The following is a 12,305-nucleotide window of genomic DNA, read 5'->3' as shown; positions in this document are numbered from 1 at the left end:
TTTTTCCTGAAGAAAAGTAGCTTCTTTGCTGCCCTTCTTGACACCAGGCCATCCTCCAAAAGTCTTCGCCTCACTGTGCATGCAGATGCACTCACACCTGCCTGCTGCCATTCCTGAGCAATCTCTGTACTGGTGGTGCCCCGATCCCGCAGTTGAATCAACTTTAGGAGACGGTCCAGGCGCTTGCTGGACTTTATTGGGCGCCCTGAAGCCTCCTTCACAACAATTGAACCACTCTCCTTGAAGTTCTTGATGATCCGATACATGGTTGATTTAGGTGCAATCTTACTGGCAGCAATATCCTTGCAGGGGAAGCCTTTTTTGTGCAAAGCAATGATGACAGCACGTGTTTCCATGCAGGTAACCATGTTTGACAGAACAATGATTCCAAGCACCTTTTGAAGCTTCCAGTCTGTTATTCAAACTCAATCAGCATGACAGAGTGATCTCCAGCCTTGTTCTCATCAACACTCACACCTGTGTTAATGAGAGAATCACTGACATGATGTCACCTGGTCCTTTTGTGGCAAGGCTGAAATGCAGTGAAAATGTTTTTGGGGGATTCAGTTCATTTGCATGGCAAAGAGGGAATTTGCAATTCATCTAATCACTCTTTATAACATTCTGGACTATATGCAAATTGTCATCATACAAACAGAGGCAGCAGACTTTTCCCTTTTGTTGGATGTACTTTTTCATGGTGTTGGATTTCCCTTACGTTGGTGCTCTGACGGTACTCACCCTCGTCCCCCTTGCCCCCCTCTGACCAAAGGGTTGATGTGTGCCACCTGCTGAGCGCAGTGAGCAGATTAATTTAGTCGCAGTGTCCTGGGGAAAGGCTAGAGCCCTACAACACACACACACACACAGTCAGACGGTTTTCAACCCCCCCCCTCCCACACACATGCACACACATACTCACACACACAATTGGTCATCTAATCTCTAATGAGGTTACTTAACCTAATTAAAAAACAAAATTATATTTCCTGCTGATATCTATGTAAGTGGAGGCCACAGTTCAATAGACAAGGCTAATGTTATAATTGTATGTTCTCTCCTAAGACTTAGATTGATTCATTTAAATGGACTTTGGGGCTACCTATGAATAAGTTTCCCCTCACCCTTAAATCTCCTTCCACTACTGTCCACAATCTTTTCTTTCTCTTTTTCTCTCTCTCCCTCTCTCGCTCCTCTCTTTCAAATTGTTTTCATCATTCTTATGACGTGAATGATGTGCCCAAAGTAAACTGCCTGTTGCTCAGGCCCTGATGCCAGGATATGCATATAATTGGTACCATTGGAAATAAAACACTTGTTTGTTGAAATGTTAAAATAATGTAGGAGAATATAACACAATACATATGATAGGAGAAAATCCAAAGAAAAACCAACCGGAAATGTTTTTTCTTTGAGAGACTATCCTCTTAGGGCATACTGGAAATAGCTCCCTGGATGCAATTCCTATGGCTTCCACAGGGTGGCAGGAGTCTATGTTCAAGGTTTCAGGCTTGTAACTACCAAAACTAATAAGAAATATCAGTTTTTGTACAGAGACAAAGTCATGGAAATGTGTGTTTGTGCGCGCCATGAAGACAAGATGCACCTGCTAAAATTGGTTCCCTATTGAACATACTTATTTCCATAAGAAATATTATAGTGTGATTACATGTTAGGGTATCTGAGGAGTGAGTAGAAACATATTTTGTTTCTTGTTGAAACAAAGTTTAGGGGTAGATTTTCCAATTCCTTTCTCTGCATGTTGAACGAGTGGATTACTCAAATCGATGGCGCCAACTAAACTGACTTTTTGGGATATAAAGAACGATATCTAACAAAACAACACTACATGTTATAGCTGGGACCTTTTGGATGACAAATCAGAGGAACATTTTCAAAAAGTAAGTGAATATTTAATCGTTATTTGTGAATTTATGAAACCTGTGCAGTTGGAAAAATATTTTGAAGTGGAGCGCCGTCTTCAAACAATCGCATGACATGTTTTCGTTGTAATAGCTACTGTAAATCGGACAGTGCAGTTAGATTAACAGGAATGTAAGCTTCCAACCGATAATAGACACTTATATGTACCTAAATGTTTAATATCCATAATTTTTATGATTATGTATTTGAATTGCACGCCCTCCAGTTTCACTGGAAGTTGTCCTGCTAGCGGGATGCCTTGGCTTAATTAACCAATGTACGGCTCAGAGATGTCTATCTACCTAGTCCTTTAATAATTCAAGACCTGCAAAACCTTTGTTCCTCTATTGACCAATTAACCAGTTTCCAGCGTTTTCTTCGTCAGTGCGGTGAATAATTGATCAGCTCTTTAAAAAAAATCATGCCGCAATCTCGGCCCAGCGTATACATTACCTATCACGTTAGATATTAGGTTGTTGTGCGGTGCTGGTGGTGATTGTCAGATTTTCCCCCACTAAGACTCATTCCTTCTTTCTTTCATCATTCCTCCTCTCTCCCCTCCCTCCTCCTTTCTCTCATCTCCCTCCTCTCCCCACTCCCCCCCCCCCCATACATCCCTCCAGGTGCTAGCAATAGACCCAGATGTTGGGGACAATGGGACAGTGGTGTACAGCATCAGCCCAGAGAACCCCTTCTACACCATCAACAGCAGCACAGGCAAGATCAGGACCAGCGGGGCCGTGCTGGACAGAGAGAGGTCCAACCCAAAAGACATCCTGCTCATGAGGACCATCATCGTGTCTGCTGTCGATCGTGAGTCCCACACCAGGCCAGAACTCTGCCTGTTGGTTGGTCGGTTGGTTTGTTGTTCTGTGTGTCTGGCTGGCTAGCTGTTTATCTGGGACTGAGACCGTGTGTGTGTGTGTCTGTGTGTCTGTGTGTCTGTGTGTCTGTGTGTCTGTGTGTGTGTGTGTGTGTGTGTGTGTGTGTGTGTGTGTGTGTGTGTGTGTGTGTGTGTGTGTGTGTGTGTGTGTGTGTGTGTGTGTGTGTGTGTGTGTGTGTGTGTGTGCGCACTCGCGCGACTGTCTGGGGCTGAAGAGTCTGTCAATCTCTCAGCCTGTACTATCGAAATTACAGTGTGCGTTCATATATGAGTCTCTACTTTAAAGAGTAACTGCCCCAAAAAGCCACTTCTCATTTAGAAAAAGGCTTATGTGGCATCGATATCAGTCAGAAACATGTATTCTAATTTCAAAATTGACTACAAAGTTTAAATAGGATAATTTTGGTTATAAAGTCATTCTCGTCCAAAACTGAGATTTACGAAATGATAGGCAAAAATGCTATGTCAAGGAATGAAGGGCACCATTTATTTCAATCCTGCCCAAATGCCCACAGCTGGCAGCACCAAAGTAATCATCAATTCGGAGCGCAGCTGCATGTGACCCGATCGTAATGACCATGGTCAATGTGGTTGACATTCAATATCCCCATGGGGCTATTAGGGACCATCAGTAAATTACACAATATTTTGAATGTCAATGGCTCCAAATTTATGTGACTTAAAAAACTCAAACCAACTATAAATTGTAGAAATTAAAATATTAAACACATTTAATGAAGCCCAAAAAAAGTTAAATATGAACGTTGTCCCATTTACATTGTGTAATTTAATGATGGTCCCTAACTAGCCCCAGGCTATCCAATGTCAAACCAACTTTGCCACGGTTGCACACCAGCCGGCTGAAGCTAAGTTGGCTATCACTAGCTAGTCTAGGCCACCTCTGGTAAAACTTTTATTGGAGTTTTGTGCTCCTGTAAATGCTGTGTTTGTACCTCTGGCGCCCACTCCAGTTGGCAGACCTCCACTGCGTTCCTCAGTCAGCACCACGGTGTACGTCAACTTGCTGGACCTTAATGACAATGACCCCATCTTCCTTAACCTGCCCTTTGTGGCCGAGGTGCCAGAGGGCCTGCCTAGTGGATCCTCTGTGTTCAAGGTCAGTACACCATTACAATATGTCATTAGAGTTAGATGCTTGTGTAATTGTATCAGATGAATCAGATGGAAGTGTGTGAGGGCTAATTAAATAGTTTCTTTGTTTCTGTTTTCCCCTGTCTGTCATGTCCTCCTCTCACTTCTATTCTCCCCACCACTTCCATTTCTTTGTCCCGCTCTGTCCCCTCTATCTCTTATCCCCACATCTCATCTTACTCTTCCCCTCTCCCTTCTCCCTTTTCCTCTCATTTCCTTTACTCTCCTCTCCTTCCCTTCCATCCTTTCATCTGCTCCTCCACCTCTCCTCTCTCTCTTCTCTCTCTCTCTCTCTCTCCCTCTCCACTCCCTTCCTCCTCTCTCTCTCTCTCTCAATTCCTATCTCCTCTCCTTCATCAGATCCAGGTGGAGGACCCTGATCAGGAGGAGAATGGAATGGTTACCATGGGGCTACTGGTGGGCATGCCACGAGTTGATTTTTATCTCAACACCACCACGGGTGTGCTGTACTCAACGGCAACTCTGGACCGCGAGCAGATTAGCCTGTACCACCTGAGGATCGTGGCGTACGACCAAGGGCAGAACCCACGCACCTCCACCAGCACCCTTACCATCACAGGTTTGCAAGCATCAGGGCCTGTAATCACTTACTGTCTACGTGTGTGTGCTGATCTAGGATCAGTTTTGCCTTTCAGATCATAATGACTAAGACAGGGGGGACCTGATCCTAAATCACCACTCCTACTTTGAGACGCTTTGTGAATACAGGTCATGGCTGGTCCAACATTCAAATTTTATACCATATTAAAAATGTATTAAAGACAGTATTTTGCTTAGTATAGCACTACCTGCTGGTCAGAAGCATATATTTTAGAAGCACTGTGAGAAGAATGACCATCTGTTAAATGTGTTGCTTGTCGTGTCTGCCTTTTGAGCATGATAAAAGTTATTTTACAAGAGACAATGTGTCTCTCTGTCTCTCTTTGTCTGTCTATCTGCTTGCCTGTCACTCTGTGTCCCTCAGTCCTAGATGCCAACGACGAGACCCCCACCTTCTTCCCCAAGGTGTACAACGTGTCCCTGCAGGAGAGCGTCGCCAGGGACCATGTGGTGGCTCGCCTCAACTGCTCCGACAATGACGCTGGCCTTAACGCCGAGCTCAGCTACTTCATCACAGGTCAGAGGTCAAACTAAGGCAATGGCAGACTGTGTGTGCGTGTGTGTGTGAGTGGTTGGGCAAGACGTAGAGTTGTATTATGTAAATGTACTACTACTTTTTTATGTGTATGTGTGTGTGCATGCATACTTGCATTCATTCATGTGTATGTGTGTGTGCATGCATACTTGCATTCATTCATGTGTATAAGTGAATAGCCGAGATATAGGTACATGTAATATTCCACCATCTGTGTGTTGTGTTCTGCAGGTGGTAACCAGGATGGTAAATTCAGTGTTGGCTTCAGAGATGGTGTGGTTCGGACTGTGGTTGGCTTGGACAGAGAGACACAGGCTACATACTCACTGGTCATAGAGGCTATCGGTAAGTCCTAGCCCGATAAGAGCATTTTTCATCTTTCTTTCTACTCTGTGTATTTAGACCTTTTGTACATCTGTGAGATTGAGAAGTGAGAAGTGATGCATGCAAGTCTTGTTGTGCAACGGTCTCTGTTCCTTTTCATAATCGTTAAACTATTGAAGTAAGAAAGTCACACACTCCATGTGTAATCTCCCGGCAATGTACTTAGTGAAAAAGACAGTTGCTTTTCATGGTCTTATCAAAGAGAGACATATGCATATGCCAACCTATTCCCTATTTAGTGCACTACTTTTGACCAGGGTACATAAAGCTCTAGTTAAAAGTAGTGGACTTTTCTAAGGAATAGGATGTAATTTAGGATGCAGCCAACGTCTGAGGTTTCGTGTTGTTGCTGAAACTGTTGAGTTTATCTGAGTTGTTCTGGGATGACCATGTGTGTGCTGATAGGGCCGTTCAGACCCCTCACTGTGAGTATGTATTTAGAGAGGGGGGGGGGGGGGGGGATTCAGAGAAGAGACTACTCATGTAACTACCTCAGAAGTGATTGAGCATGGCTGAACTTTGAGTATCCCACTGGTATGTTCTAAAAAATGGGGTTTACAAAGGCTCAGACTTTGTCCATTTTTGGTTTCTATTGTATGGTTTTAATGATTAAGGTTTCATTTATTTACACCAAATAAAATAGGTGATAAACAACAATAAAAAACGGTGTCCAGATGTGTTTGGAAGCCAAAGGGCTTGTATAAAAACTACACCACAAAAAACAAAACAATACATAAGTACAATACATAAGTACAATACATAAGTACAATACATAAGTACAATACATAAGTACAATACATAAGTACAATACATAAGTACAAAACATAAGTACAATACATAAGTACAATACATAAGTACAATACATAAGTACAATACATAAGTACAATACATAAGTACAATACATAAGTACAATACATAAGTACAATACATAAGTACAAAAAAGAAAGGTTTGTTTAAACAGGTAACAAAATTCACTAATCATAAATGTACAAATGAACCGATCAGTGTTCACAAAAAATTACAAACAGTATATGTTTTGTTTAAATGTGTGTCTGCATGTGTTTATGTGTGGATGTGAGTGTGTGAGAGTTGGGCTATATGGAGGAGATTACTGAGTAGTTTAGTTCATGAGGCTAACCCAGAGTATTCGCTTGAAGTTATTGAGGGATGAGGAGGTTTTGGCAATGTGAATATAAGAATTCTAGAGTATGGTACCTCTATATCTGATAGAGAATTTACTACAGTATGTGAGGTGAGGCAGTGGAGAGGATGAAGGTTATCGCAATGTTTTGTGTTTATATTAATGGATTTCAGAATTAACCCTGAAGAATCCATTGAAAGGTAAACTGTCAGGGAGGTACAGTATTTGTAGATGAAAATGATAATTGGCATACATAAATGTCGTAAATAGACAAGATATTGAGTTTCTTAAACAAAGGTGCAGATGGAGCTATGTAATTAGAGGAGGTGGCTAGCCTTGCAAATTTACTTTGCATGATGAGTAATTAGTGTAGGTAGGAGGCATATGTACTGGCCCAGACAATTTTACAGTAAATGAGATATGTGTAAATTAAGCTATAGTAAAGTGTTAGGAAGCAAGCCTGATTAACCAAACCACTAATCTTTCTGATAATACCAACAGATTTCATCACTTTGCTACAGACAAATTGAATATGATCTTTCCATGACAACTTTTCATCAATTGGAACTCAGAGGAATCTAGAGGATGTGACTTGCTCCATTTCATTCGCACCAATTGATTGGATTATAGTTAGTTTTACTTGCAAATATCTTGACTTACTTACTTCATTAGTCCACTGTTGATACACATATTCAAAGTATGTTCACGACCAAGTTTCTCTCAAACTGACTGACATATACACACAGTGTTAGTTTTGTAATGTGTAAATGTGTGTATCCCTCAGACAATGGTCCAGCAGGCAGCAGGAGGACAGGCACAGCCACAGTGTTTGTAGAAGTACTGGACGTGAACGACAACAGACCCATCTTCCTCCAGAACAGCTACGAGACCAGCATACTGGAGAATGTCCCCATAGGATCCAGCATCCTGCAGGTACACAGCCAGGCTGGCACACACGCGGCACATATATACACGTGCACATGATTGCAGGTACGCACTCATGCATACATGCACACAGACACACACAAACACGTGCACACATAGACATACATATACACACAAGCATACACATGGTTACACACATGGATATACCTACACACACACAATATTATGCACTTCAGGAAATCCAACTTGAGAAAGCTTTTTATTTTCTAAAACAAACTACATTTTAACACAATAAAATAATAACACAAACTGTTCTACACTCTTAGAAAAAAAGGTGCTATCTAGAACCTTAACAGGTTCTTCAGGTGTCCCCATAGGATAACCCTTTGAATAACCCTTTTTGGTTCAAGATAGAACCCTTTTGGTTCCATGTAAAACCCTATTTTGTTCCAGGTAGAACCCTTTCCACAGAGCGTTCTACTTGGAACCCAAAAAGTTTCTACTTGGGAACAATCGAATAACACTTTTGGAACCCTTTTTTGTAAGATTGTAGCTAATACAACAATCAAAATGTACGAAAAAATTCACATCATCCACCTAGGCTGTTATTCCTTTTTGAAGAACCTTGGGCTTGCACCTGCTTCTCTTGTCATTAACAACATGGCCCAAACAACCTTTACTCCACCAGTCCATGTGGTGAAGTGGGGGTTTGATCAGAAGTTAGTGTCATTGTTTAGTTAGCAGTACATCCATGGACATGCAGGACTGTGGTCAAGTCTAAGTGCTTTGGTCAAGTTACAGTCAAAGCGGTCATCTCCATGACCGGGCCTGCATTCATCTCACGGTCAGAGCGTAGTCATATCTCTGTAACATAGTCAAACAGGCAGGGCATGGTAAGGTGGGTGAGCTGCTGTGGTCAGGTTGCTGTCTGGTTGGGGAGCAGTGGGTGCTGCACTCGGGCCTGCGCTGGGGCGGTCGTCTGAATGATGAGGTGAACGACCGCTGTACAGAGCCCAGTCGCTTCCACAGCTTGAGCTGGGGCTCCGATGACAGAGAAGGCCCGCAGACCAGGGACTCGCCTGAACTACAACCCCCAACTGAGTCCTCCTCTGTCTGGGCTGACGACCCACAACACATGGCCAGGAAGATAGCACAGACAGCCAGGAGCAGGGAGAGGCCTAACACCACCATGATGGTCAGCAATGGGTTGTGAGGCTCTGATGGCAGGGGGGAGGAAGAGAGGGAGGTGGGCAGGCTGGATAGGTTGAAAAGTAGTGGTGATTTTGTAAAAGAAAGGGTGGAAGAGATGTTGACCGCTAGATCACTGGTGGTGTTCATAGTCGCCAAGTTCTGGAATGGAGAGAAGTCATGACAAAGGAGGTTAGATGAGAAGTGTGTGGACATCTGTGTGTGTGGGTGTGGTCTGTGTGTGAGTGTGTGCGTGCGTGCGTGTACACCAGTCTCTTTCAGAGTGCCACAGCAGCTTTCTTGATATGGGAAGTCTTGCCTTCTTGTCCAAGCTAAACCAAGCTGACTTAGGCTTTTTTAGGAGGGGTTATTACATACCCTGAAGGAGATGCAACACACACACACAAATGTCATAGTCTTTAATTCGGTAGAGACAACGCGTGCCTTGTCGGTTTAGGGGAAAACACATCGGGACGTGAAATTAGTTTTAAGACCAAATGCCAGCAAATCTGTGTGGAAAGGCCACTGGAGCAGCCATCATCTCGTTAGTCACCAACACCCAACACACACTCGCTCACACATTCACACTCACACACACACTCTCAGACGCAAAATATTGACTACAAAATATATTACAGTATACGCACGTCCACAAACAAACCACAAACTCCAGAGAGTTCAGACATCTCTCACTGTCCAACATCCACTTACTTTCTCACACTGACTGTGACTCCATACGTAGATGCATGCACTGATACTGACCCAAACACACAGTGGGCATAACACATATAAGCATATATCAGCAAACACACATACATTTTATACACGCACGCACGCGCACACACACACACACACACACACACACACACACACACACACACACACACACACACACACATGACCTTTTTCAGTCACATCCAGCATCTGTGAGTCAAACTTTTTCCTTGCTTCCACGTTCCTTTTCACCCTCACACTGCCTTTTCAAGAGAGCGTTAGGGAATGCACAGAGAGGAAGAGGGGACAGATAGGACAAGGGGGTAACAGGACAGTGGTCAAAACATAGTCTCTTTGTTTTCCACTGGGAGAGCCTAAAACAATGGTCCATTTCCAACACCGTCTAAGAGCTTAGAAAATTATCTCCCAATACTAACACTGCAAATGTGTAGTTTTTTAGTGTAAAAATTTACAACATCTGGGCTTAGTAACACAAACTGGGAAGCTCTGCACCCCTTTTATAGCCAAAGTGGTGCAGTCCACTATGTAATACCCTACTCATCAATCTGACCCTCTACTCTCTTTTCCCCCGTCTCACCCCTTCCCCCCCTCTTTCTCTTCTCCTCTAAATCTCTTTATAAAGCTAATGAAACTGAAACAGGGCCCCTCTTTTCACACAGGGAGCAAGAGAAAGAGGGTGGGTGGGTAGGTGGGTGGGTGGGTGGGTGGGTGGGTGGGTGGGTGGGTGGGTGGGTAGGTGGGTGGGTGGGTGTGTGTGTGTGTTTGTGAACATGTTTTGTGTATGGGTGTGAGTGGGCATGCATGCTTGTGCACGCATCTGTCAAGGAATATCCACAGGTCCTACAAGCAGGGTAAGATCAGGGTCTGCTCAGTCTCATCTTGCTTCAACATCTCTGTGCCTATTTAAGTTCAGAACTCCAGTCAGAAGTCATGGTTGGATTCAGTATATTCTACTCAGCTCAGCATGCCTCACTAGTTATCTCTGTTGAGCCATGCTGTCTCTGATGTGTTTTTGTCTTTGGCTGCTCTGGCTCCATGCCTGCCTTTCAGAGAGAGAGAGAACAAGAGAGATGATGTAGACTGGTAGAGGGCGAGAGAGAGATGGGGTAGGGAGGGTGTGAGAGGGAGAAAGAGACAAGAAAGAGACGAAGAGAGTGAGTTAGGGAGTTCGAGAGTGAGGAAGAGAAAGGGAGAAAGAGGGAGAGAGAAGGGGGGAGAAAGAGAGAGACATCTCCATTGTGGACTCGTTGCCAGGGCCATGGTGCAGTTGTTGTGTCAACCATGGGACTACACAGAATTTGGAGGGGGTGGGGTGGGTCACTTACATATTCATATGTGTGTGTGTATATGAATGTCAGCATCTGTGTGTGTCTGTGTGCATGCCTGTGTTCGCGCACATGTATGTGTGTACATATGTGTAAATGTTTATGTACTGTAGCTATGTAGGCCTATTGGTGTGTGGTGTCAAGTCACTGTGGTTGTACATGAGTATAATGGCTGCATATGTCTGTGCTATTAACATGTGTTTGTGTCTGCAGGTGCAGGCCACAGATTCAGACCAGGGGGAGAACGGCAGGGTTCTGTACAGGATCCTCTCTGGTGAGTACAACTTCTTCCATCCTTTTCCCAGTTGCCAGGTAGTGATACTTTTCACACCTACTCTCAGGCCTCACTGCACAGAAACAACTAAACACAAAAGACTGTCAACACTGCAAGCTAATTATAACCTTCATGCATAATCATAACTTTATTTGTATAAGTCATACGGTATTAGATATTTAACTGCTCAATGACTCATTTGAAAGATGCAGTGTCAACACTTGATTTGGATAGATTCATTTTACAATGTTGGTGATATTCTAGTATTAATATTTGAATGTACTTTATATCAATACCCTCATGACCATCCTGCATGCAATCACTCTCAACCCCCAGCTAACCTCTCCATTTCTCCCTCTCTCACACCCCCTCCCTCTCTGTCTCTCTCTTCCCCTCTCTCTATCTCTCTCCCCCATCTCTCTCTCTCTCTCTCTCTCTGCCTCTCTCTCCACCCCCCCCCCCCCCCGCTCTCCCCCCACCCCAATCTCTCTCTCTCTGTTTCTATCTGTGTGTGTCTCCCTATCTCTCTCTGCATGTGTAGGCAACAGTAAGGGTCTGTTCAGAATTAATGAGCTGTCGGGGCTTGTGATGCGGGGCCAGAGGGCTCTGGACAGAGAGAGCAGCAGCTCCCACGTGCTGGAGGTGGAGGCCTACAACAGTGACCAGGGCAGGATGAGGAGCTCCGTACGGGTAAGGAGAGTAGGAGGGATGATGAGGGAGGAGATGGAGAGGGTGGAAAAGGGATCGATGAGAGACAACAATCAAGGGAGGGAGGGAGAGGGGACAGGGCAGGACATGGAGGTCTACAACAGTGAGCAGGGCAGGATAATGAGCTGCGTGTAAGTGAGGAAGGGACAGGGGAGGGTAATGGGAGACTGGGGAGAGAATATAGGATAGGACAGGGCTGGATGTGAGGAGCTCTATACTGTTGAGAAGGGGAGGGGAGGAGAGGGGACAAGGCAGGGGAAGGGAGAGGGGATAGGGCTGGAGGAGTCTTGGATCGTTCTACCAATTTAGTACCTTTTGAGAAGTGTAACTTGGTAAAAAAAAATGCCTCTGGAACTGGATCCTGGACTTCCTGACGGGCCGACCCCAGGTGGTGAGAGTAGGTAACAACACCTCCGCCACACTGATCACCCCTTTGCTATGAATCCACTAAATAAAATATGGTGCAAACAATTACCTTCAGAACTCACATAATTAGTTAAATAAAGTCCACCTGTGTGCAATCTAAGTGTCACATGATCTGTCACATGATC

At 44.2% G+C, this 12,305-nt stretch overlaps 1 protein-coding gene across 1 annotated transcript in view; it reads left to right on the top strand.

Annotated features, from left to right (window-relative positions):
• LOC109865854 (cadherin-23) overlaps positions 1 to 12,305 on the top strand; it is a 555,430-nt gene that overhangs the window by 393,722 nt on the left and 149,403 nt on the right. The window contains exons 23-30 of the mRNA XM_031799369.1: positions 2,547 to 2,736; positions 3,778 to 3,923; positions 4,319 to 4,538; positions 4,944 to 5,096; positions 5,346 to 5,459; positions 7,424 to 7,572; positions 10,986 to 11,046; positions 11,588 to 11,736. Of these exons, the coding sequence (XP_031655229.1) occupies positions 2,547 to 2,736; positions 3,778 to 3,923; positions 4,319 to 4,538; positions 4,944 to 5,096; positions 5,346 to 5,459; positions 7,424 to 7,572; positions 10,986 to 11,046; positions 11,588 to 11,736 (1,182 nt within the window). The remainder of the gene's footprint in view (positions 1 to 2,546; positions 2,737 to 3,777; positions 3,924 to 4,318; positions 4,539 to 4,943; positions 5,097 to 5,345; positions 5,460 to 7,423; positions 7,573 to 10,985; positions 11,047 to 11,587; positions 11,737 to 12,305) is intronic.

Source organism: Oncorhynchus kisutch, linkage group LG20 (assembly GCF_002021735.2).
Source record: "Oncorhynchus kisutch isolate 150728-3 linkage group LG20, Okis_V2, whole genome shotgun sequence".
In the NCBI taxonomy this organism is placed as follows: Eukaryota; Metazoa; Chordata; class Actinopteri; order Salmoniformes; family Salmonidae; genus Oncorhynchus; species Oncorhynchus kisutch.
The sequence above is the reverse complement of the archived record's forward strand: the minus strand, read 5'-3'. Positions and strand labels throughout refer to the sequence as shown.